General features: G+C 41.0%; 4 protein-coding genes across 11 annotated transcripts in view; 3 read left to right on the top strand and 1 right to left on the bottom strand.

The window, feature by feature from the left end:
* The window catches only part of LOC135114842 (venom dipeptidyl peptidase 4-like), an 81,677-nt gene extending 71,647 nt beyond the window's left edge, over positions 1-10,030 (top strand). For all 6 annotated transcript variants that reach the window (XM_064030973.1, XM_064030972.1, XM_064030970.1 and 3 more), the window contains 17 exons: positions 1,452-1,561; positions 1,866-1,984; positions 3,482-3,576; positions 4,029-4,103; positions 4,364-4,416; positions 4,704-4,921; positions 5,283-5,452; positions 5,589-5,774; positions 6,044-6,223; positions 6,431-6,534; positions 6,690-6,813; positions 6,919-7,062; positions 7,400-7,548; positions 7,678-7,872; positions 8,107-8,267; positions 8,678-8,889; positions 9,264-10,030. In XM_064030973.1, the coding sequence (XP_063887043.1) occupies positions 1,452-1,561; positions 1,866-1,984; positions 3,482-3,576; positions 4,029-4,103; positions 4,364-4,416; positions 4,704-4,921; positions 5,283-5,452; positions 5,589-5,774; positions 6,044-6,223; positions 6,431-6,534; positions 6,690-6,813; positions 6,919-7,062; positions 7,400-7,548; positions 7,678-7,872; positions 8,107-8,267; positions 8,678-8,889; positions 9,264-9,359 (2,391 nt within the window). In that variant the 3' untranslated portion in view covers positions 9,360-10,030. The remainder of the gene's footprint in view (positions 1-1,451; positions 1,562-1,865; positions 1,985-3,481; positions 3,577-4,028; positions 4,104-4,363; positions 4,417-4,703; positions 4,922-5,282; positions 5,453-5,588; positions 5,775-6,043; positions 6,224-6,430; positions 6,535-6,689; positions 6,814-6,918; positions 7,063-7,399; positions 7,549-7,677; positions 7,873-8,106; positions 8,268-8,677; positions 8,890-9,263) is intronic.
* LOC135114844 (methyltransferase-like protein 17, mitochondrial) lies at positions 9,556-18,514 on the bottom strand. Of its 3 annotated transcripts, none has more exons than XM_064030978.1 (8): positions 18,384-18,505; positions 14,425-14,588; positions 13,721-13,939; positions 12,940-13,111; positions 12,603-12,734; positions 12,283-12,418; positions 11,852-11,992; positions 9,556-11,293 (listed from the first exon to the last, which is right to left on the bottom strand). In XM_064030978.1, the coding sequence occupies exons 3-8, from the start codon at positions 13,760-13,762 to the stop codon at positions 10,450-10,452; spliced, it is 1,467 nt and encodes a 488-aa protein (XP_063887048.1). In that variant the 5' UTR covers positions 13,763-13,939; positions 14,425-14,588; positions 18,384-18,505; the 3' UTR covers positions 9,556-10,449. The 3 variants fall into 3 exon arrangements, with proteins under 3 accessions (XP_063887048.1, XP_063887049.1, XP_063887050.1); XM_064030979.1 differs by lacking the exon at positions 18,384-18,505 and adding an exon at positions 14,755-14,772; XM_064030980.1 differs by lacking the exon at positions 14,425-14,588 and having other exon boundaries at positions 18,384-18,514.
* Positions 15,663-21,912, top strand: LOC135114843 (FAD synthase-like). The gene is made up of 12 exons (XM_064030975.1): positions 15,663-15,942; positions 17,563-17,657; positions 17,794-17,917; positions 18,016-18,128; positions 18,399-18,542; positions 18,624-18,769; positions 19,012-19,100; positions 19,224-19,362; positions 19,646-19,819; positions 20,205-20,326; positions 20,821-20,962; positions 21,343-21,912. Exons 1-12 carry the CDS (start codon positions 15,753-15,755, stop codon positions 21,488-21,490), a joined length of 1,626 nt encoding a protein of 541 aa, XP_063887045.1. The 5' UTR covers positions 15,663-15,752; the 3' UTR covers positions 21,491-21,912.
* Positions 21,913-22,404: 492 nt separating this feature from the next.
* On the top strand, positions 22,405-24,680 carry LOC135114845 (perlucin-like). The gene is made up of 4 exons (XM_064030981.1): positions 22,405-23,377; positions 23,692-23,877; positions 24,148-24,270; positions 24,413-24,680. The coding sequence occupies exons 1-4, from the start codon at positions 23,329-23,331 to the stop codon at positions 24,538-24,540; spliced, it is 486 nt and encodes a 161-aa protein (XP_063887051.1). The 5' UTR covers positions 22,405-23,328; the 3' UTR covers positions 24,541-24,680.
* Positions 24,681-26,097: the final 1,417 nt, after the last annotated feature.

The raw sequence follows: 26,097 nt of genomic DNA, 5'->3' as shown, positions 1-26,097 counted from the left end.
TATAGCTCGATGGCTGACCATTGAAGTTCCAGAAGGGAGGGGGGTGTACTCGTGAAAACAAGCATACGCATATACTCGTCTTGTCACTATTTCCACACCTGACGCAGCTTGAGACGTCTTGCCGGCATCACCCCGTTAGAGGGCCTTGCATAGACCAACACTATTGCAGCGGAACAAGGTGTGGGTATACCGACACTCCTCTGGTCGCCACTCGCCCCCACACGCTTGCCTCTCGCTAGTGATCTTTCCAGCCTCACCTTTGCTCCCTGACATTTCCCTAGCACAGAAAAAGGAGCAGCTATGGCCCACTTTTACTTCATAATTTTGCATGTGTTGTGTTGTGTAGTTGTGTTTTGCAGCGCTTGTCTCATGATTTCGCGTAGGTTTGTTTGTCTGCGAACATTTATTGGCACTATACGTAAGATAAGGAGGTGGGGCGTGACTCAAGATTGACACTTATTCTTGACTTTCGTTCCAGCACGTGTCTGGGAAACGAATGAAACAAAAGTGGTTGACATGGTCCGTGTGTGTGTGTGTGTGTGTGTGTGTGTGTGTGTGTGTGTGTGTGTGTGTGTGTGTGTGTGTGTGTGTGTGTGTGTGTGTGTGTGTACTGAAAACACGTTCACCTTAAGAAAGCTATCATATTATCTTGCTGAAAAAGAAGGAGGAGGAAATAACGAAGGGTACAGGAAGTGAGGTGGGAGCTTTGTATAGGTACGGCAGAAGGAGAAGAGGACTGGAAGAGGTGAATTGGAGGAACAAGAATGGTAGGATTGCAGGGGCGTGGTTGACAGGTTGGTTACAGTGAGAGGAGGGAGAGGAGCAAGGGTGAGTGGGTATGTAGGGTGCGTTAGGGTGTCTGGCAGCCTCGTCTCAGCAACATTAGCATCGTGTTCTAGTCTCTAGGGGCGATTGTGGTGGTGAAAGATGAACGAGCGTGGGTTGTGGTTGTCTTGTGAGGCGCGACACGGGAGAATGCTTCATGCTTGTCATCTTCATTTTTTTTTTTTTTTACGTGCTGGAGTGACTGTGAGGTTTATTTAGGTGGTTTGTATTGTTGTTGTTAGTTCTTATTCTCAATGAAATCAGCTGGGAATAAATTTACCTAACAACCCATGTCTTTTCATCTTCAACCTCATGTTTCTATTTGCTTGTTGTATCGTTGCTATTACGACTGTCACTATTCCCACAACTAATCGTATTATCCTATTTTAGTTGTATAATTTTGAACCTTGAACAGTACTACACCTCAGTCTGTTACAACTGATCATGTTTTCGTATTTGTATATACTTTTAAGCGTCAATTATACTTTAACCTGTCCCAATTGGTCGTGATTTCATACTTTTATACACTTTTTAAGCATCAACTATAGTTTAAACTACCCCAGTTTGTCGTGTTTTCATACCTTACTTATATACTCCTTACTCATACTCCGTTACTCTGTCTGCAGGAGTTGGTTGGATCGACGCGGCCGCGGGTATGGCGCAACATGCTGCTGGCCACCGTGGGAGTGATGGTGGTGGTGGCCGTCGCTATCGCCACAGTCATCGTCACCCGCAGGTAACCACAACTCCGCCTCCTTCAGGTGTCATTAATTGCTCATCAGATAGTTCTCATTAGTTGCTCTTCAGGTTGTTCAGCGCCAGGTATTGAAACACTAACCACTCATTGGCAGGTACAGTACAAATAAGAATGAAAGCCAATATTTATGATCTTCATTATAAGTAACAAAGGTTATGCTTATGTACTGAACGAAAGTTTTAGGAGTTAGGCTTTACACGGATAGCAAAGTTAATGAATATGTAAGTTGAAATAGGAGGATAACGTGTGTGCGTGTGTGTGACCATTCTCCGTCTCCCAACAGTCCGAGCGTCGGGTCCCCAAAAACGGCGCCCCTGAAAGCTCAGCCCGGTGGTATAGACCTGATCGAGGTGCTCAATGGGACCTTCTCCACCTTCTCCTTCAACGGCACGTGGATCTCAGGTAAGCCAGGGGACCAAGAGTCGCCAATGTACTCCAGTGCCGCTTCGATTGGGTTTCATCGCTCTAGGGTTACTAGGACGCCATTTTGTGTGTCACCGCTTTCGTCAGGCTGTGAGGCCATGGAAGTCATCAAATTTTTGACATGACCACCTTGATAATTAAACGTAGTTGTGGATTTTAAGAATAATATAATTTTAGATGCTTAGGACACCGACATCGAGCATCTCCGCCCCCACCAGATGCTGAGGCCTTGGAAGTCACCGAATTTCAGTCATGATCACTTCAGTAATTAAACAAAAGTAATGGCAGACTATAAAAAAAAAAAAAAAAAAATACCATAAATAGTTTGAGATTTGTTCAAAGCCTCGAAGCTTTGAATTGCGTGATCCCGTGAGCAACCAAGCCACTGTGCGTAGGGGTGACCTGGGAGAAAGGAGGGAGGTCCGCCATTACTGCCGGTGTTGGTGTTACTTCAAGGTAAGATACGTCGGGATTATTTGCGGTAATTTTCTCACAAGTCGGTGTCCTTGAACACAGAACTGCTGGATAAGGACTGAGTCATATTACTTACCCAGTCCGGGCACGCGAATGGTCCACGCCGAGATGATTTATCGTGAAGTAAGCGTGACCGGCCTGGCGGTGAGGTGAGCGGTGTAGGAAAGGGCAGTGCAGGTGTTGAGGGAAGCTGGATCAGTCTTGCCATCCCGGTAGTGTTCTGAAGAGTAATAAATACAGAACACACCTTGGGGGACGCTGAACTCTGACAGTGAAGAAAGAATACTTGTTGCGTCTTAATTGATGCTTGAATTACTCCACTTGTCAGTCGTTCACCTTGAGAGAACTGAGTATTATTACGTTACTTGTTATTACCTCAGCGTATTACCAAGGAGGCGTTTGATTAATAACTGTTGTGCCCGGGGCGGCATGTGACACATTCCCTATCCCACACTTGTGCCGCGCCCTGGGAACTCTGCAACCACCTTCACTGTACAGATCATTAACTCCGTGTGAAACATTAGCTTGGCTTGAACTCAGCCTAGTTATGCGTACAAATGTTGCACCACCCTTCACGGCAGTGTTGACATACGTGGCTTAGTAATACTCGTTGAATATTATAGCAGTAATTGCGTTTAATAACATTGCATTGCTCTCAGTCCCTCTCACACACGGTCCCGACACCATTGCTGCTCTACGGCTTCTCCCAAATTAGCGAAATCATGACATGCAGCCCAGCGCAGTGTGACCTAATACAGTAGCAGCTCTGGACGTGAAGTAAAATACCAAGCTCATGATGGTTAACTATTTCATTTTTCCACCTTGATTATTGCACTTCTCCAAATTATATCCTTCACCTCCGCATTTTCAAGTGCTGTGTATGTATTGTGCGTGAATTGTGCTTGGATTTGTTGTTATAAAGGATGATATCTTAATGATTCCAGTAATTTCTCTTCTACTTTTTTCCATTCTTACCTCTCATGATGCTGTATTATTTTGCAGACCGAGAGTTCCTGTTCCGATCGGCTGAGAATGGCCTCAACATCTTCCACGTGGACTCGCAGACCACGGAGGAAATTCTCAGCAAGGAGCTCATGGTGGGTGGTTGGACAGTTTGACTCTAAGAAGGATTATTATTCGATTCAGTAACTGCCATATCAGAGAGCCTTTTTTTTTTTCTTTCTTGTTCTCCTAGGCCAATCTCCCTCTTACATAAAACAAATATATTCCTGATTATGTACTGACGTGTAACTTGCTTATTGGATCATAGTGACCAGGGCAGATATTTGTTTCACTTGCCAACTTGTCTTGTTAACAACTGGGAAGGATTACTGTTCGTTTCAGTTCCTGTTCTCAGTTATGTAATAGTGTGTAACTTGATTGTGGGTGTCACCGTTATAATGATGTGGTCAAGCATTTATACATTTCACGACGATGTCTGAACATTTTCATCTTACTGGTATTTTCTTATTTTTGCTACCATATATATTTGTATTTTTTTTTTTTTTTTCATCAGTTGCGTATTTTGACATTACATGTTTATTTTCAGAATGAATGGAGGCCGTTCAAGTACAGCCTGTCACCCAGCCGTAAATACCTCCTTGTCGCCCATGATGTACAAAAGGTCCGTGTCTGGAGGGGTGTGTCTTACTGGAACCTTGCTTCATGTGCTGCCATATATCTCGGCTCTTGTTTACTGTATATGTATTTTTCCTTACGATGGTGTGTGTGTGTGTGTGTGTGTGTGTAGACTAAAAAGTTTCCTGCCTTGGATACTCATTTTTTACTGCGAATAGGTTTAATTTTGGGGGGCTTGCACCATCTATTGAAACAGGTGAAAGCTCATCCTATTTTGATTAAATAATATGTAATTATCTCTTTCAGTTGTTCCGGTACTCTTACTTGGCTCGTCACACAGTGCTCAACCTTGAAACTGGGTGAGTGGCTAAGATATGTATAAGAATCTCATACGGTCTTGCGTCTTGTGAAATATTTTTCTACATGGTGTTGGTATAGCACAGAGTTAAGGTGTATTGGCAGTTGTGTTTTAGAACATAAGTTGTACATTTCACCATGGAACAGTAGAGTCCAGTGCGTTAATGTAGCATGGAGGGACTGGAGCAGCAAGAATTAATCATATACATCAGTATGATACAACAACACATCATTGCAGGCTTTAATTATTGCACTTTTATAATGTTACATCAATCCTTTAACATTACAGAGAGAGTATACCACTGGCACCAACCAGGGTGAGGAACAAGAATGATCAGCCACCACTGCTGTTCGCCACCTGGGCACCAACCAACGACGCCCTGGCCTTTGTGTCCCACAATGACCTGTACTACACCACCGGCCCCGACCTGGAGACCATGTACAGGATCACCGACACTGGACAGATTGGCAGCATTTTCAATGGCATCCCTGACTGGGTGTATGAAGGTGTGTGTTTGGCTAGATAGTTGTAGAGATTTTGGTTTTGTAGTAAATGACCAGAATAAAAATGTTGAGGCAGGCCAGTTGAGAGGGTTTTGTCTACATTTTTCAATTTTTGTAATCAATGAATTGAGTAAGTTTTATTTTTTGTTTTAATGTGAATTCACTCTGGAGCTTTGGAACGTAAGGATGCAAGGAAAGCTGAAAGAAGCAAATCTTATGTAGCCCTCCCTTGTTATCTTTTCCCTTTATTTTGAGTATATAATCTTAACTGACCTACTTTCCTGTAAGGGAGATGCAGTCCTGTATATTGATGTAGGAGGATCTTATTCATACATGTAACACAGATTTGTCTCCACCACCACAGAGGAAATCCTGAGCTCCAATTCTGCCCTTTGGTTTTCACCTGATAGCGTCCGCCTTGCATTTGCAACGTTCAATGACTCGCGTGTTGACACCATGAACTTCCCTCTGTATGGCCGCCCAGGAGACTTGTCCTTCCAGTACCCCATCCAGCAGTCCATTAAGTACCCCAAAGTAAGTGTAGTACCCAAATTTCCATACCAGGTCAATTTGATATCTCAACACAGCCGTAGCCATTACCTAGCGTAGTCCTATTAATTATTTCATGACGGAGTCTTGAAGTGTTCTGAGTTTGTCATGTGTGCCACAGCCTGGACGTGCCAACCCTGTGGTGGACTTGTGGGTGGTGGACCTCGCCAAACTGGTAAGTGGCAGTGCAGACACTGTGATCCGCCTGCCCCCACCCACCTCCCTGGCTGCCATTGACCACTACTTCACTGCCGTGGGCTGGGCCACCTCAGACAAAATCTCTGTTATCTGGATGAACAGGCATCAGGTTAGTTCAAAAAGGATATTCTGTTATACCCTTTGCTTCTCTTTCTCCAAGTGTTTTTAAAAATATTGTAGATTTTTTTTACCCAATAATTGTTAATAAGGTAAATGTAAACATAATAAAACCTTTGGTAAATAAAGGAACATTTTCTCGTAATTTCATCACCTTGCTTGAGTACAAAAAAGTAAAGTTGTGGAAAACATGACAATTGTATGTGTTGCATTGTGCATGTTGCATGTCATGAACAAAAATAAGTTTTGACAATTTTACAGAATGTGAACACCATCAGCATCTGTGCAGCAAACACTGGCACCTGCAATGATGACCTGGTTCATGAGTCTCCTGACCACGCCTGGAATGATCTGTACACAACACCAAAGTTCAACTCTGTGGATGGAGATTCTTACCTGGTCATCATTCCTACACCACAGCAGGAAAAAGGAAATTTCAGAGTAAGTCTTGAATGATGATACTTATTAGAAGTATTAGATAAAAGATAGGTATTATCAGAATTGAATAAAAAACCTTCTGAGTTTACTAGAAAAATACTTCAATTTGTTGGAAAAATTTACAGTGGATCAGATTGTGTGTTTATTTTCATTGTAAAAAATGAAACACAGTTTAATTGGGAACTGTACTAATAGCTCTCATCCCTGCAGCACATTGCTTTGCGTCGCTCCTCAGACAAGACTTTGACTCCTCTGACTACTGGAACCTATGAAGTGGTGGAGATTCTCTCTTGGGATGAGACAAATCATATAGTGTGAGTTAATTTAAACCAGGGACACAACCAGGCTGCACATTGTGTGGCTGATTTGTCAGAATACTGCTACTATATTCTTTGTGTGTTGTAAAAGACAACTAAAAGAGATGGAGTGAGGGGAATAATAAATACGTTTCTCTGAATTTTCATTGCAGATATTTCATGGCTGCTCCTTCAGGGAAACCTGGCCAAAGACACTTTTACTATGTTGGGGACCTGAAGTCCAAGCAGCCCAAACAAGCTTACTGCATCACCTGTGGCTTCAAGAACGACTTCAATGTAAGAAAAGCACCACTAACCTAATAGTGCTTAACTGTCTCAGTGCATGAGACAACCCTACTGAATCTCTATATTTACAGCTCATGGTTATTTACTAACTTCCAGGAGGAGTGTAACTATAATGCTGTCGACATCAGCAAGGACAACACCTACTATGTCCTGACCTGCAATGGTCCAGGCATCCCTCAGGTGACCATCCACCGTGCTGCAGACCATGCCCGCCTCTTGCTGCTGGAGGACAACCAGGAGGTGCTCTATTTGCTTGTTGCATGCATTACTTAAGAAATGAGGATGTTGTATACTTAGGACTTCTCTTGGTTTCTAAATAATTTTGTCTTTGATAATTTGCTTTATTCTAAAATCTGCCTGTATGAGTTACTTTGGGAATGAGAATTTTACACATTTTTATTTTTGATATGAATTTTCATAAGTTCAGTCAAGCATTTATGCTAATTTGCTTTTATCCTAAAATTTTTATCTTGCTGACAAAGACCAATTAAGTGCTCTTAGTAGACAGGCAAGGTGCTCTTATCAGTACAGATGTCTTCACCCTCAAACAAGGTAGACTTAAAGGTTTCCCATGCAGGTTCGAGAGCGCCTGCTGGACCGTTCCCTGCCCCTGGAAAAGCGCCTGGAGATTGATATTGAAGGTGGCTTCAAGGCCCAAGTATCCATGAAGGTCCCTCCAGATTACAACCCAACACGCTTCCAGTCTTACCCCATGCTGGTCTATGTGTGAGTCTTGAGATGGAAAGTCCATGATTAATTTTATAATTCTTTAAATATTCTACACATTATATTATGTATTTTTACTGAATTTTAGCCCTAGAAACAGAACTTAATTTCTACACTGGGTATTTTCAGGTACGGAGGGCCAGGATCTCAGCTGGTGAGTGACCGCTTCAGAATTGACTGGGGAGACTACCTGGCATCTGAGAGAGGCATCATTTACGCCTCTATTGATGGCCGTGGCTCAGGCTACGCTGGGGACAAGCTGCTTCACTCTCTGTACTATGGCCTGGGTACTGGTGAGGTGGAGGACCAGCTTGCCGTGACTGCGTAAGTATTACTCTATGTGAAGCAACTTGTACTTAAGCATGATCCGATAATAACCATTGTTTTTTTTAATAATCTCATATCTAGCTAGGTAAATGTCATAATGTTTATATGTCAGTAAAGTTTGAGAAAATTATAGAAGAAATTTTCATTGAATGTTCCATACAGTCACTCACTACAACCCTTCACTTATATATAAATGGAACATTTAAAGACTAATTTCTTCATCTTTTGCAGTGCTCTGCAGAAATCTTTCCCATTCATTGATTCTTCCCGGACTGCCATCTGGGGCTGGTCCTATGGAGGCTATGTCACAGCTGCTGCTCTCTCTCGGGACGTCAACAATGTGTTCAAGTGTGGCATATCTGTGGCACCAGTAACTTCATGGATTTATTATGGTGAGGAATTCTTTACTGTAGGAAACTGTCACAAATCTTAGTACCTGCAAGGTTGGCAGGTACAGTCACCAAAGCATTGCCTAAAACCAATAATTGTCTTCATATCTTCAAAGCTGATATTAGTTGCTCACAGCAAAATGAACGAAGCTGATATTAGTTACTCACAGCATTAATTTTTGCAAGTTAATTTATCTATGGGAAATATTGCTAGTATAATCTTAGGCAGTATTTTGAAAAATGCCTGTAGCCAATACTTTAACATGCAAATTTTGTATGCCATTCTTACTGATGTACTGAGATTCGTGAGTTTTTTTTATGGTTGGTGTCAACAAGATACTGAACAGTTATTTGGACTTATTACAATAGGTTATTGCTTCACTTTCCAACAGTGACCACATGCTTTCTTCCAGATACTGTCTATACTGAGAGATACATGGGCCTGCCAACCCTAGATGACAACTTTGAGGCCTACAACTCATCTGATATTACAAGAAACGTGTCCAACTTCAAAAACAAGCAGTTCTTCTTGATACATGGAACTGCTGATGACAATGTCCACTACCAGCAGTCCATGATGTTGTCCAGAGCACTTGAACTTGAAGATATTCTATTTAGGTCTCAGGTTAGTAGTCTCAGTAAATAATTAAAAGTTCTCTATTTCATTACATCAGATATTCTAGTCATTCCCATGGAGGAGAGGGTGAGAGAGACAGAGAGAGTGCTTGCAGATGGAGCCTAAGCTACCCTTGTATGAAAAATGTACATGTCTGTTACCCCCCCTCCCTCCAATTCTCTCTCTCTCTCTCTCTCTCTCTCTCTCTCTCTCTCACCTGAAGGACCCACAGGATATCTTGTATACCACAGTCACTCCCCACAGTCCCCTCCCCTTGTATGCTTGCTCTCTTACCTCACTATGTTCCTGTACAGTCACTCACCACTCATCCAGCCAGTGGGTGCTTTATGTAGCTTGAAGATGAAAAGAATTGTCCATTACAGAGTTATCCTGATGAGAACCATGGCCTGGCTGGCGTCAAGAAGCACCACTATCATTCCATGGAGGACTTCCTTAACAACTGCTTCAACAAGGTCTGATCCTGTGGCAGCTCACCTCGAGGGAACTACTTGTAGGCCATTCCTGTCACTGTACTTCATGCTGCCCAAGACTCAGTTACTCCATTATTTCATATCATTATCTACATTCATCTCCCTTTCAAGAGTTACAATTTTCCTACATGATGCACTAAAGATTCTTATGAATAAAAATTCAAGATAAATTAAATAGTTTGAATTGAAATATTTTTAGTTTTTATTCTATATTAGAGTATATTTATAATCTGAGCTACTAAATATGAATTGCACCTTTCAACACACCTATACACAAAGATATCTGTAAACCTCCAATCAACTTATGACACATCTTGTCAAGAAAGTATGAAAAATTTCACCTAGCAGCTACAGACATTATTTTCACATACTTCTGTCAATTCTGCTTAAGTCATTATTACATTCCATTTCATTAATATATGCAGCATTCCAAGTGTGAGGTCATGCTGATGGTACGCACTGACCTCACTTTCAAGTGTCATTTCACGGCTTTAAGTGTCACTGTATTTCACCTCTAATAACTTTGAACCCTTTAGGTCACTCTTTGTCAGTGCAAACCACTTTCTTTCCTCATTATGGAAAACCTTTTCATGGAAAGTGATGTAGTGGATACAAGTAGTCCTTTGAATACAAAAAAAATAAAGTTATAGATTTTTTAACATATTGTTTCATTAAACACAGTCTATAGTGCTAAGGGGTAAGAACACCAGGTCTGTCTTGTCTGTCTCCTTTCCATAGCAATAAAATTGATCTTGAGGATAAAATGATCATCCAACACAAAATAGATAACCTTTGAAAAATTGAACTTGAACATATAAAATTTGAACAAATTACACAAATGATCAAAGGTGTGTGAGCTAATATGATCCTGGGCTGAGCCCATGCATCCCTTATAATACAAACTTGGTGCAATCAGAGCAGCCTCTGGTATTTCACACATCTTGGTCAACACTGCCATATCAGAATGGCTAGTTGGCACAATTTGTAAGCAGGTATGTTTTGGCTTGGTGACATCATAAAAAACAAAGTACAGTATGTACAAGACAAATCATATTTCAAATATACTGCAATTAAATTACTAAATAGGATTTTGGTTTTGAATCCATTCCTGTGGTTCACTTTGTTCATCACTGTCCTGAGTGATTACATTACTGGGGTCAGACACCTCAGAAAGCTGTACTGGTAACAAGTCTCCCCATCTTGAATATCTAACAAGCTTGTAGCACTCAGCACTATGCCTGCGTTTGGTTGCCGTCACCTCCCTCAGGGTGCCGGAGGGAGTACACACACGGCATACCAAGTGCTTTTTACGACACAGTGGGTCTTCCACCAATCGAGACCATTGTTTTTCAGCTGATATTTCCCTCTTTCCTCGTTTAAATACTACATAGGTATATATTTCTCTCTGAGTTCTTTTATTTTTCCCAAGAGCAAGTGGCTTGTAATGCACTTCAAAATTACAAGGAATATTACTACCATCAAAGAACCTTGGGCAAAAGTTATCGTGTGGACAAGGCGCAAAGACATAACCCTTGGGATTTGACTCTCCCTCTTCCTGAGCTTTTCTGCTTAACTCTAACAAATAATCTCTAGCTTCTTGCACTAACCTGTAACCTTCATTTGTTCCTGCCTCAACTAACACCAAATAACCTGAAGTTTTCTGCCATAAAACATCTATGGTTCTGAGTCTCATGTTCATGTTTGGGATTTCAAAGAGTGAACGAGAAGAAACCACCAAATCATACTTGAGTAAGTTAGAAAGAGGCAAAAACTGCTTGAAGAAAGTCCCACCCTCTCGCACCAGACGGGGCTTATCAGGGTCACCTCCACGTAGCAGCCTGTCAGCCAGGTCATTCATGTCTGAGCTGCTGTCAACACATACCACCTCTCGGCAGATGTGTGGCCAAACATGGTCTGCTGCCCTGTGAACAAATGGACTTTTCTACTTGAAATGTCACAAACTCATCATCTTCATCAATATCAAACATTAAGCATATATATATATATATATATATATATATATATATATATATATATATATATATATATATATATATATAATGAGGAGCAGCCTGTCTTCTACAAATGATGTGTGTGCCTTGTCTGGGCTATCCCATGCAGGACTGCCAGCCAGGTACATAGATTAAAGTTTATGTACACAAAAAGTATTGTATTTAGCACCTCAAGACAAACTTGCGTTATGTAAACATTAAAATTGTTCATTTCATGAACATCCTCATATATCTTACTATATGAAGGTAGGAGGTACAATGAGGGATTCAGGTCAAGGATTGCTCATACAGTGTTGTTACAAGGTCTCTAAGTTGTAAATTGAATCCTTCATAAACTAACCAAGGGAAATTGCTGCTTTTTTGGTGATCGAGAGTTTCAGTGAAATATGTATCTGAAGGAGGTATATTTTTATCAGCAACCAGATAAGTTAGGACAGGATAGGAAACCAGAAAGACATGTCAACTTACCACATGCTTGACCCAACCCCAGAGCCAAAATCCAGCATGGTGAGTGGTGTGTAGCCTGGGTCTCTCTTCTTTATGTCACTCATTATCTGCACTAGCGCTGCAAAATCTGGAGCCAGACGTGCAGCAAGGTATAGAACAGACCTAGTAAAAAGTTTGAAAATTAGAGGAGCTTATGGCAGTGAATAGAACTATAATACACTTCTATTGCTATACTATAATAACTATCTATACTACCTATATATAATGTTCATATGCACACACTCTTACAATCACATCCACAAGCATTTCCTCACATCATAGCCTTTATTCTTGATGATATGCAAATTTAAAGCATGACCTTACTCTTGACATAAGGTTTCACTGGGATAGTTATTTGTTAAATAACTTGAGATACAAGGTGCCTGTACCATGTCTCTGATCAGATCTCTTACTTGTATGTGTCATATTGGAGGGCCTGCCAATTATATGCCTCCTTCTTTATCCTCTCATAAACCTTGGACTGCAAGGAATCAAGCAGCTGCTGCCTCTCCTCTTGTGGTATATCAGGAGAGTCTGGATCAATGTTGTCTGAAAGCAAGAAACAATTGTAATAGACAAATTCCTTGCACTTTTCTGTTATATTCCCCATGATATAAAGTATTCAATATATATTTGCTGGAGACAACAACTAGAAATGCTTCATAAACAAATAAACATTTACTGCTACACTAAAACATTCTGGATCTGAGTCTCACAATCACACTTCCATTACCTTTCATTTTGATTTTCTCTCTCACTTCATGGTACCTCATCTTCACCTCCTCGGGCTCCAGAGCAGCGTGGCGGGACCACAGGTAGCGATTCAGAACCTGTGCATCTTTCTGTACATTCTTCTCTGGGTAGTCTGTGCATTGTACATTGAACATGAGTAAACTTAGAATGCAAAGTATCAATAAAATTATACTGCCATGGCTGAAATGGAAGTAAATGCAGAGCAACATGTTATGCAGCATTTAATGACTGAGGACAGCTAACACTTACATATATGGTATTTAAACTGTGCACCAAAATTCCCCTCCTACCAGTCTGCCATTGACCAGTCACCTCACCTTGTAAGACAACAGCCACTGCCTCCTTAAGTGGGTCAGGGAGGGAGACAGTCCTGACATCCAGTGTTCCGGGGTGCCGCCGAGGCTTGTAGGAGCCATCTATCAAATGCTTTGCTACATCTGGATCAGCTTCAAAATCAAACTTGGGGTTATATTTCTTTGAGGATAAATTCTGAAACATAAAACAGTTTGTCAGTCATTATTACACTGTGTCATTATACTACATGTACAGTATATAATAAAACCATTAGTACTACTTGAACAAGGCCACTCCGTGGATGGTGGTGCACCTATGGGGCACATATTTGAGATGATAATGCATAACATAAAGTAAAGGCACATTTTAAATGCAACTTGTTGCAAACATATCAAAAAGTATATTTTGGACTAACAGGTTAAGAGATGGTTAGCCTAGAACACACTCATGGCTGTCTACCACAACTTATTCCCTGTAACTCTGGCCACTAACCTATACAGTGCTACATAAAATTTCAAGCTTCATTCCATCATTTAATCAAAATAATTTTAGCATATGAGAAATTAGAGATGTTTTATCCCATTACTTATGAAAAAATCAAATACTGACCTCCAAAAGACCTTGTATTCAGAATAATATTAAACTTAAGTTGTGGAGCTCGTAAGGTTAAGGAGAAATATACACATGAAATTACATGCAATATGAAGGAAATTAATGAGAGCACACTTTAGTTGTGACACAGACTGAGCACTCCATGCAAGCTAACTGAGATCCTGTCACAGTCAAATACATACACATACTTACTCGGATAAGCAGTCTGAACACAGGTAAGGCCCTCCTGTTCATTTTCACTACTTGTCATTCATAAGATATATATTACTTTGAGTGAGGAGCCTGTGAGTATGAACAACAGGTCTTGGTGTCCTCTTGGAATCATGCAGTGTTGTTAGGTCATCCAGACTTGTAGAGTGTTTTCAAAGTAAGTGTAAAGCCTGGATTTTTTTTTCTATACTTGAAACCTTCCTGGAAATGGTGAAAATTTTTGTATATCATGAACTAGGTTTATTATTACCCTTATTACTTATTCATTATCATCATAAGTAGTAGTAGTAGTTGTAGAACAGCAGTAGTATTAGCAGTAGTACCAACTAATACAGACACATGAAGAAGTAGTAGTAGTAGCAGCAGTAACTAATACAATGATACATGAAACCATATTAATGGAAACTGTGGGCATTTTGGAAACACCCTCAGCCCACAAATTTCCACTGACTTATTTCTGGGAAAAATGCGTTTTTTTTTTTTTTCAGATAATGATCTACACAAAGGGATCAGCAGTGAAATTAAAGGACTGAATGAATCGAAGCCTAACTTAACCTAAACCTCGGAGAATGCGCTAATGTTACTTCAATATAATCTAAATTGACACTCCACTACCAACACCAATCAACTGAAGGACATTACTTACTATCGTTCATGTTACGTTTATATGCACTATGGATACTCACACATATTCACTCTCACCACCTTTGCTTTGGTATTGTTTTTGGGCTGGGATAATTATTCAGACGTTTCCCGAATCCTATGAGGCCTTTGCAAGAAAACCACACGTGACAATGTTTTAGTGCACTCGGCGGTCGTCTTCGTCTTCTTCTTCGGACTTCTCTATCAGCTGTTTGGGCAAATTTGAGACCGTCTCAGTTTGCGGCACGGTCAATGTTTCACGTATTATATTGAACGAAATCATAAGTCGAAATAAATCCATGCCATGTTAAGGAATCAATTTTTACAGTTTATACACCACTTTACTGATATTATCGTTATGTCCCCTCTTTTACCTTTGACACCATGTCTAGCACGTTATGGTCCGACGGGTCGTAAATTTTCTTATCTTCATGTATCTTCATTTCAAGAAATCTTTTATATACATCCTCATCCACATCCTCCGTTCACCCACCCAACCACTCGATCAGCGATCCACCGACTCGCCCATCTATCCACTCATCCAAATATCGATCAACACATCAGTTCACCCACGCACCGATCCAACTATCCATTCACCCACGCATCCACCTATCCACCCACACACCCATCCAATAACCCACTCACTCATCCACCTATCCACTGTGTGTGTGTGTGTGTCCAGAAGTTATGGCGTGTAAATTAAGCCACATCTTTCTCAAACCCATTCCATGTCCACCTCCCCCACCCCGATGATGATGATTTCAGTAGGTTTCCTGACGCATTCCTTTCATAGGAGGACGCGAGGAGCTTATTAGATTTAAATCGAGACGCCTCAGAGGACTTAAGACGACGATTTTGATAATAAATTACAAATCGAAGAAAAAGGGCAAAGGTGAAAATCAAAACTGAAAGCAGTTTGTTTCTAAATTTGGCGCCAATTTTTTGCATAACCGAAGCAAATTAAAGATATTTCTCCCGTCTCGTCCTTCGCTTGAATTATAAAAATAGCTGCATCTGTCATCATGATTCAAAACTATACTACGGGAATCTTATTTTGTCAATGAAATAAACAATTTTAATGTTTACATAACGCAAGTGATAGTGGTTGCCTAACAGTATCACATTTCTGGGACTACAATAATATAGTATCGAAGTAAAAAAAATAAAAAAAAAGATGTCTGGCAGCACATTTAAGCAGCACGGACGGTCAACACATGCAGCTATCAACAAACTAAACAATAAATTGAAACACCGTCAATAAAACACTCGTGGGGCACGGGGCAGGGAAGGGAGAGAGGGAGTGAGGGAGGGAGGAATGCCAGCAGGGTGATTATGGCACTACTATGGAGGTGGTCATTCCGGGGACAGCGACATGAATATGCATATGAGATGCTTGCTAGTTTATAAGACCACGCCTGCACAATTAACGAGAAGCTTCCTGACAAAGTGGAAGTTCACAAGGCGGGCGAGAGTGGACAGTGCGAGGCAGCTACATCGCACCCTAACAACCATGGAAGGGCAAAAGCAGGACCAAGTCCAGGTCCCCACAGCTGGTATTATCAGTAAGTATTCTGTTTGTTATCTAATAGAGTTACTTTACTGGTTGGCGTCTCGTTATACCAATACTGCTCACGGCTGGCTTTGGGTGGCAGGCACTGTGTTGTTAAGGGGAGTTTGCAACTGCTGGTGTAACTAGCTGAAGTACTAATTATGTTCTGTGATCGTACAAGTGTCAGATTAGTAAATTTTATGCGGCTTTTTAAGATATAAATTAATTTCCGAGTTCAACTGTCTTGCGTAACAGATTACCTAAGGTATTGTGTAACATGTCATTTCTTTTTAAACTAGCTTGCTAAGTTGCAAATATGGTAAATCTTACCAATAGCAGCTCTTATGTATTCTGTTGTCGTCCCTCTCCAGGACGAACAAGCTTGGGGAGCTGGTGGGAAAGCGGGGTTTTAGGCCTCCTCTTATGCCCCAGTAAGGACACTCACTACCTTGGTTAACTTAGGTCCAAATTGGCCGAACTTGGGAAACCTCAAAGTCTTAAGATAAAAAAAAAAAAAAAATAAATAAATAAAAAAAAAAAAAAATGAAAACTGCTTTTCAGGAAAACCCCTCTGAAAAGTCAGCAAACGGAATATCCAGCCCTCCATACACCCACCAAGCTATTCTAACCTTATGAAGTCAATAACCTTGCTAACTGCTGACTATGTGCCTTACCATGTTATCTTAGCTGGTAAAATTACAATTTAGCACAATGCATCCTATCTTCTTTTTCTCTTCTCTATCCCCAACGAGCTTGGGGACCTGGTGGGAAAGCATTGTTTCAGGGTTGGGGGAAGCCAGATTATGTCTGATTTTGGCATTCATAAAAAGTCCAAAGATGAGATGCCATATTTTGAAAACTGAGGAACTTTCTAGCATAACCACACTTTACCTAACTTAACCTAAATTAACCAGGGGCTTTGCCTCCTATGAACACCCCCCCTTAACCCTTTAACTGCTAACCCCCCTTAACCCTTTAACTGCTAATTGGTACACCTTTCCTTAATTACCAATCATTCTGAGATAGTTTTACTTGTTCTACAGCCACCTCCAATCTTTAAAGTGGGTAGAAATTGCAAAATCTATTCTTTTAATCCCTTTCTTTCTTGTAGATGCTTATAAAGATTTCATGCATTACTTCTGGGGCTGCTAACTGTTTGGTATCACAATGAAAGGGTTAAGGACTCTAAGCTAACCTAACTGCAAGGCATATCATGTTACTGTAATGTAATGATGCATGACCCCAAAACAAAACCCTCACACGTTGTACAGTGAATATTCATCACCACATGTGCATAATTTAGCTGCTCCAAGAGGAGCCGCTATTGGTAAGATTACCTGCAAATGACTTCAGGGAACCTTATACCCTCTTGCATTTGCATTAATAGTAATAGCAGTAGTATTAGGTCCTTGTGAGGAGGTTAATTATATAAGGCTTGCTTTAATTGTCACAACTTTTTGGCCACTAGGAAACTGTTAGGCTTAAGTTAGGAGACCTTGCATGACAGTTGTGTAATATTGCAGGAAGGAGTTCAAGCAAGGCAGACCTGACCATCACTGGCTGTAATAGTGTGATGTTTATACTTGAAGTGAAGTATGGCAGAAAATAAACTAATGATGTTGATGACTTTCAGTTATTGGGGATGAAATCTTGAAAGGCCAGACACAAGATACAAATACATTTTTTATGACCAAACACCTTCACAGCTATGGAGTCAAAGTGAAAAGGGTAAGGATGGGTCTTTATTATTGTACTGCATATGGTTGCTGTGAAGAATATGATACCCAATGTGATGTTCTTGCTTATATAATACATCCATAGCAAAGAAATACATGTTTTACACCCTGCCTTGTGTGTCTTGCAGGTGTCTGTGATTCCTGACGATGTGGAGACCATTTCCAAGGAAGTAGCTCAGTTCTCCGAGCAGTATACATATGTTTTGACATCTGGGGGCATCGGACCAACACATGACGACATCACCTTTGAAAGTATGATTTTCTGCCAGCAATTTTTTTTTAAATAACTTTGGTTGAAGGCTCCAAAATATAGAAAGGGACTACTAAATTTAGCCAATATTTCTCCACAGGTGTGGCTGCTGCATTTGGGGAAAAGGTGAAGCCACACCCAACCTTAGTGGAGTTGATAAGGGGCTACTTCAAGACTGATGACCTAACCTCTCCTGCTATGAAGATGGCTCATGTATGTCCTAATGAAAGTTTGAAATATTTGTTAAGACCTAGCAATCTCCCTCACTGCATAAACAGTGTATCTGTGTACCAGGCTGACAACACTGTAGCTGAGAGAAGGCCATTGCACATATTCAAAAGCGTTCACTCACATTTTATTTTTTTATGGAGAGAGAGAACCAATATATTTATGAAAGTGTGATGCATAGATTTAAAGTAGAAAACAATTTAGGGGAGATTTTGGTGTGGATAAAACATCATTCCTTACCTTCCTCTCTGCAAGATTCCTGAGTCTGCAGTGCTACACTTTGCAGAGGAGAAGCCTCGAGGGACCAAGGCTCGTTATCCCATTGTTGCCGTGAAGAATGTTACTATTTTCCCTGGTGTTCCGTACCTTTTGGAGAAGGCCTTCACTCATATGGGGAAGGTAAGTATGTTGACACTGGGGGAAAATAAAAATAAGATAAGATCATTATAACAAAAATGTGACACTATATGTTATTTTCAGAAATTGTTTCATAAACCTGGCCTGGGATTCATGAGTGACATAGTGTACGTGACATCTGATGAAGTGTCCATTGCCTCAATACTTAATGAAACTGTGGCAAAGTTCCCGACAGTGTCTTTTGGCTCGTATCCCAAACTGTTTCACAGGTTAGTTACTGGTGCTGTGGTTTTGTTCATTTGATACCTCTGGAAAGGGTGAGCAGTTGAAGTATTGTGGTAAACTAGATACATTGATGTACACATTTGTGGATGAGGTGTGAGAGAGGTGATAGGGAAACTTAAGACTAAGAAGCACTATATATTCCCTTGTATTTCAATTTCCACAGGGAGAGAATGTAACACTGTCTTTCCTGCTATGGTAAGGTTTATCATTTGAACTATTCTTGCAGCTACTACAAGACTAAGATCACCCTGGAGTCCCTCAGTTCCAACGATGTAATGAAAGCCAAGGAATACTTGCTGAGTAAACTTCCAGAGGGTAAGTTGCAAAGAATTATTAATGAATGAGACACTGAGTTTGATTTCATGAATGATTTGGCTGATAGTTCTTTGGTTAATTAATCACTTGCACTAATGATGTGAAGTCATGTGCACCACACAGGGACACCGATAGAGTACAAGGAGGACACAGTCACGTCTCCCTGGGAACACATAGACAAGCTGCTGGAGATGACTCCGTCCCTCAAGGCACCTGTACAGGAGGCCACCAGCATCATCCATCAGTGCATGGAAAAGTACAGGTAAAAATAACCTTCATTGATTTATCTGTCTATATAACCTGTGGATATTCCATGTAATAGCAAAGAGCTGAAATTAAGTATCTTTGTACATGAACTGAGAAACATTCCCCCACTTTGTTTCTCGATTGGGAAAAAACTAAGTGGTAAAACATCAATTTTCTTTTGCAGTTGTCATTTAATTTAATTTACAAAGATATGAATGATGTGATGGTTACCATATGATTTTATGCATCTCAAATATGCCATTTTCAGCCTGTCCTACATTATCTAATGCTTCATACAGTTCAGAGGAAATCTGCATGTGTTACAATGGTGGCAAGGACTGTCTGGCAGTGTTGCATCTGACCTATGCACTGATGAGACAGAAGTACCCAGACCTCAAGCTGCAGGCAGTGTACATCACAGAGGACAAGGCTTTCCCTCAGGTCACAGAATTTGTCCAGCAGTCCATTAACAGGTAAGTAGGAGTGTGCCTAAGTGTGGCTCACACATTTAGCAGTTTGATTAAAGAAAGTCAGAATATGTGTGTGTGTTTCTGTATTCCCTGTGCATTTTTAGTACATTTTGTGTGGGAATACTAATTTATTGATTTATATATCTCTCCCAGTGACTTTCCATGGAACTCTTAAAGGCCAAATATGTACTATCCATTTACCCCTAGCTTTACATTCAATCTCGCACACAACATGGGTTCAACATGAACAGATTCAACATTCATGGACTCACCACTCACAACCAGTTATCTTATTGTAGTGAAACATAACTAGAACAACACAGACAAGAATGACATTACAGAGGGACAGCCTGTGTTATAATGCATGTCACCCAACGTGTGCCCACAGATACGACCTGGACTGTGAGGTGCTGCCTGGGCCAATGAAGTCTGCCCTGTTCAAGCTGCTAGAGAAGAGACCCAAGATCAAGGCTGTTATCATGGGCACCCGACGCAGCGACCCTTACTCAGGTGGGAGGATACAAGCCAAATATATGAGAATTTCATAGCGAATTAATGTAAGAATTAATTTTCCTACAGTCAAAATTGATTTCAGGCATCCAACATCAGAAAGTAAAAAAATGAACCACTGATTAACTAGGTAACTGATATGAGAACACCACAGGACACTTTGTATCTGTTGAAGTGGTGTGTGGTGCTGTCATGTCAGTTTTCTAGTTAATCAGTACTTCACTTTTTCACTTTTTAATGCTGGATGCCTGAAATCAACTTTGTCTGTAAAAGAATGGAGTTTTACATTATTAATTCCACTGTGAAGTTTTATTTATTATCCGGTTCAGTGTTTAAAGGGTCAGATTGCACTATTTCAAGATGCCTCAAGAATTACATTCCTCTGATATTTTGAAAAAATTTTATGTATTGAGAGCCACTGTATTCATTTAATGTTTCACTCCCTAGTCAGGTAGTGGTAGCCTTTCATTGTGTAAATAATTTGTTCTCCTCAGACACTCTTGGGTTCTTCACTCCCACGGACCAGGACTGGCCACCCATGATGCGTGTCACTCCAATCCTCAACTGGAAGTACAACAACATCTGGGACTTTGTGCGGGGTCTCTACCTACCTTACTGCTCACTGTATGACTGGGGGTGAGTTCATCACTCTTTATGGTGTCCAGTACAACAGCTGTTAGTTAATAGTCATATGCCATACATCCCTAATGGTTTGGCCACAATGGGATGACCATGACAAGGTTTTACAAGACAGCAGCCAAGCATCTAATAAGAGATCAGTTGGAAATATATTGGGACATGATCACAGCAAGCCTGGGATTGAATTTTGTGGTTTTATTATTATTTTTGGGTATTGGCTATGAGACTTTCCCTTTCCACCAGGGCCAAGAGTGTGAATGTGTGACGTCTTTGGCCCATCCTGTATGGGATTGTCAGCCTGGTATATACTTGTAGGTAGATAGATTATTAATATTTATTATGATGTGACTATGAGGCATTGCTCTTTTCTTCTGCAGCTACACCTCTATTGGGAGTCAGCACAACACTCTACCCAACCCCCTGCTGGTGACCAAGGACCGGGCTGGTCAGGTGATGTACTTGCCCGCCCACCTGCTGCAGGAGCCGGAGATGGAGCGGCGGGGACGGCTCTCCAGCAAACACTGACATTGGTGGCAGTAGTGACAGTGACTTGGTTCAGTCATTACATTTTTCTGGCACTTTTTAATCTAATATAAAGATGCAATATTCCTTGTTACTTATGTTTCATATTAAGTACAAATTCCCGGGGAAGCATTCTCATCTGTATTCTCAGCAGTAATTATGGTAAAATGTGTAAATAATAGAAAGACAATATGCAGTGCATTAAAATATGCAATATTATAAGAAATGAAGTGTTTACGAGGTAAAGGTGAATGTATGTGTGACTGTATCCCTGTACTCTTGTTGTTGGTTAGGTTAAATCTTGAACTTGTGTGTCACAGTTTCTCTGAATGTTGCCTCATATGCAGGAGAGAACACATTGTATAGAAAATTTGTAGGGGATCTGATAAATTTTATGTTAAAATATAAATCACCATTACTTCATAGCCTGATGCTTTTTTACCATTCAGTGCTAGCTGTGAGAGAGAGAGAGAGAGAGAGAGAGAGAGAGAGAGAGAGAGAGAGAGAGAGAGAGAGAGAGAGAGAGAGAGAGACTGGATGACTGAAAGCACAGGTAATTGGTACAGAAATCTAGCTAGTCCATTTTCCTTATTTCCATTGGTAACTCGGTAAATAGCAAATCCTAAATGCTGCAGAATGTTGGAAGCATCTATTATCTTTATGACTCTCCTCATTAAAGGAAGAAGAGAATGGCTGTAGAAGTAGTAGTAGTAGTAGTAGTAGTAGTAGTAGTATAGCAATAAAACAATCTTAACAACAACGGTATTTACAGCAAAGAAACTCCATGCATATCATAACCACTCTGATTATATAAAAGTCTTAAAGTTGTGAATATAACAAGTGTTTTGACAAGTCGAAAGAGATTCCCAGTTATTCCCGTCTTATTACCTATTCCCCGCTCCCTCAGACCCGCTAAACACACCTCCCAGCAGCGCTCTGGTCGCTCTCTCTACTGCACCCTCATTACAACACCATGTCCCATATTCTGAAACATTTCGGAACCACACCTCGATTACTTTTAAAAGACTCTAGCTGAAGTTACATGGGTATTTAAAAATGTTTTTAAAGGTTCAAGTGGCATATTAACTATTTTTACATTATTCACGGGAAGACACTCTTGGGAACTCGGCTAATTATTATCTATGTGGTCTTCAAAAGTAATCGTGGTGAGAGCAAAGAGTTCCAGAATAGGGGCCCTGACTCCTGATGTGTGAAAAAAAAAACTAAGACGTAAGTAGAATATATTAGAAGTAATGGAATGTATGTATCTCACCATTTCCTAAGCTAAAATACCAAAACGCGGATATCAAAACGAATCCCTATTTTTAAAAAAATTTTGGGCTACAGAGGTGACAAGTCGGGTTCTCGTGAATGTTTTGCCATTGATGATGCAGAATCGTAAATCTTCAATAAACTATCACCATAACCATGGAAACACCCCTGATCGAGGGCCACCGAGAGAACTGAAATGCCAGCGCAGGAATAGTTTAAGGCCTCCACCCCTGCAGCCAGCAGGTAAAGGTAGAGATGGGAGGGCCCCCACCCCAAAGATCTAATGGGCCCCCCCAAAGACTCCATTGGCCCCGGGGCAATGCTCCGGCTGACCCCCCTTTTCTCGGTGGGCCTGCACCTGAATACACCAGTAACTTCAATTGTAGATTGCTGGAAGATAAGAACGTGTCCTCCTATTCCACTCTTCAAATTAAGCCTCGTCACCCAGTATTGCGTCAGAGGCAGAGGGTGGTGGTAACAGTGGAAGTTGTGTAATATTAGGCTGTATAAATGGCACAGGGGAACTGCATCTTCCCTACTCACTTGACAGCCAAAGAGAAGGAAGCACCATGGGCGTTCAAACAGTAGTCGTGGCTTTGCTCTCTCTCGCAGCTGCAGGTACATTGTACACGTCAATCTGTTTTTCTTCTATTTGTTCATCTATTAATATCTTGAGTTTTCAGTAAGTCGTCTCTTTTCTTCTCATGTGAAAGATCACTGTTACGGTCATTCTACTTTGCAATCTACGGAAGTCTCGTTCTTCTCCCTCCTAGTTGCGGAGACAAGTTTTTGTTATAACTTCTCGAGATCTTTTGTAAATATCTTATGCATTTTCAGCTAATAATTCTTTTCTTCTCCTTCATTAAAATAATTGCCTTTTCATTCAATCCCCACACGTTATATTACCTTTCTCTATTTTCTCGCCACGTCAGGAGTCCACGGGTGCTCTCCGGGCTTTCACGACATCAGAGGACAATGCTTCGCCTTCCGCTCCGAGCTGACGGTAACGTGGGAGGAGGCAAGGGACCTGTGTACCCAGATGGGTTCTAATACTGTCCTGGCATCCGTGAAGTCACCTGACATTCACAGAGACATCTACGAGTACATCATTGCATACGGTGGGTGGGGGTGGGGGAGAAGGAAGCTAGGGGCAAGGAAGACTGAGGAGGAGGAGGAGGCGGGGGTGGGAGGGAGAGGAAGGAAAAAGGATGTATACTGTATAGTGATTTTAGGAAAGTAAATTAAATGGTGACCTACACTGAAATTTTTGGCTAAGATTATAGTAGTAGTAGTAGTAGTAGTAGTAGTAGTAGTAGTAGTAGTAGTAGTAGTTGTAGTGATGGTGGTATTGCTGATACATAACCTAACGTGTGTCTCATTATGTACAGGTCTGGGCGGGTCTTTCTGGCTGGGCGCCTCTGACGTGGCTGTGGAAGGCGACTGGCACTGGATGGACGGGAGCCGTGTTGCCCGTAGGACGCCTTACTGGGCCATCCATAGCAGCTTCACGGGTAAGGACACTCAAGCACTATGGTAAACTAAACTAATGGTAATGTAAGTTTGAAAGTATGACGTGCACCACAGGCCAACTGCTTCTCACACACTCGTCTAGATACACATACGCGATGCTCATAACTTCACTTCCCATCGCAGGTTGGATTCAGGAACCCGATGGTGGCGCTGAGGAGAACTGCCTAGCGCTTGACTCCTCGATGAAATACTACTTCAACGATCTTTCCTGCAGCCTCTTACACCACGCCGTGTGCGAGGAACGCCTGTAGACGTCACCTCCCTTTAGCCCTGCAGAAACTGGAACACCGCGTTTATTCTGTAAAGAAGAAAGACTGTGATAGTTCAGTGGGTGACTTACCACTGATCTTGTTTGATGATGAACTGTTTACAATAAATTATTCTTCCTTCATTAAGTGTTTACTAAATGAAATCCTTACTTTACCATGGGGATGAATAGACTAGACTAGATTAGATGAATATAAACACACACAGTGTAATGGGGATATACCTCTATTATCCTGTGTTTCTTCTTGATTATTTCTGCCATGAATAAGATTAACGTGAAGAAACAATGGAGTCCTCACTATTAGCCTATTACACTTCACTATAAATCAATGTTGTGCTTTTCTCTACCTCAATGCCGCTCGAGATGGGGTAATAGCATCTCACAACTTAACCATTTGTTGTGGTCTATACCATACTAAATAGTTAACAAGGACGATAAACCAGAGAAGTGTTGCGAAACTCTGATCCATTTCAGCTGCATATTCTGAATAGTGATACCTACACGATAACATAAGTAAGAATTTCATGATCTGCTGCTGTGAGTCGGTGATACGTGAAAATTAGACAGATGCTTCCCAAAGGTCGCATTCTAGACGCAAAATAAACACAGCATGATAGCATTTTTCATGTGGCTACACTAATACAACACCAGTAGGTCATATACATAAAACTGAAGCATATACCCCACCATTCTTACCTTCCAGCAGATGAATCCACGTGATAATAACTTAAGTCCACACCAAAGTGGAAGTTCCCGCAAATAACATGTAAAACACACTCTTTCAGCAGCAGCAGCAGCAGTATGAATAAGGAATTAAACTTTTGTGTCATAATCAGTAGTTTAGAAAGTTAACTCAAATTGGATAACTACATACTTAAAGGGGAGGACGACAACTAATTATACGACATGAGATTCCTACAGTAAGAGATCGCTAGAGTCGAAAGCAGGGACGAAGAACTGTGAGGTTAAAGCATAATAACAATACGTACATTCTATTTCTGCATGTGTAAACGTTGGTGATTGGTGGTTAATAATTCTGAACTGTATACTTAAGAGATGGAAGTTTGGATATTAATTTCATTCATGAGCAAAAGCACGAGTCATCCTTATAATCACTCATGAAGACAACAGGGAACCAAAGGACAGCTGCGTTGTCATTGCACCATGTATCGATGTCTGCTTGGACTCTGTCCTTGTGGGGTTGCCATTAACCCATGTCATTGTGCCAATTAAGGGACGGTCTATTGTGACATCCAGCCGACTGCAGGCCTCCTTTCTCAGGTTTCGTAATATCCCAGAAAGGGTAACACCTGGATAAGCTGCGCGTGTCCTCTGAATCATTATTACATCGTCATTAGCAAAGAACTAGAAAGAACTAGAAAGAGTAGGTCCAACTACATATATCCAGTTACTTAACTTAAGGGTTCTAAAGAGTATAAAGTCTTATGTTTGCAAGTCACATCTGTGACGAGAAGACTGCAAGCAAGATGAGACTCGTGGTGGTGAAAGATCAAAGGGAATCATTTGATAGAAATAACAA

The sequence above is a fragment of the Scylla paramamosain genome, chromosome 28 (genome assembly GCF_035594125.1).
Source record: "Scylla paramamosain isolate STU-SP2022 chromosome 28, ASM3559412v1, whole genome shotgun sequence".
Taxonomy (NCBI): Eukaryota; Metazoa; Arthropoda; class Malacostraca; order Decapoda; family Portunidae; genus Scylla; species Scylla paramamosain.
This window is presented reverse-complemented; position numbering and strand designations above follow the sequence as displayed.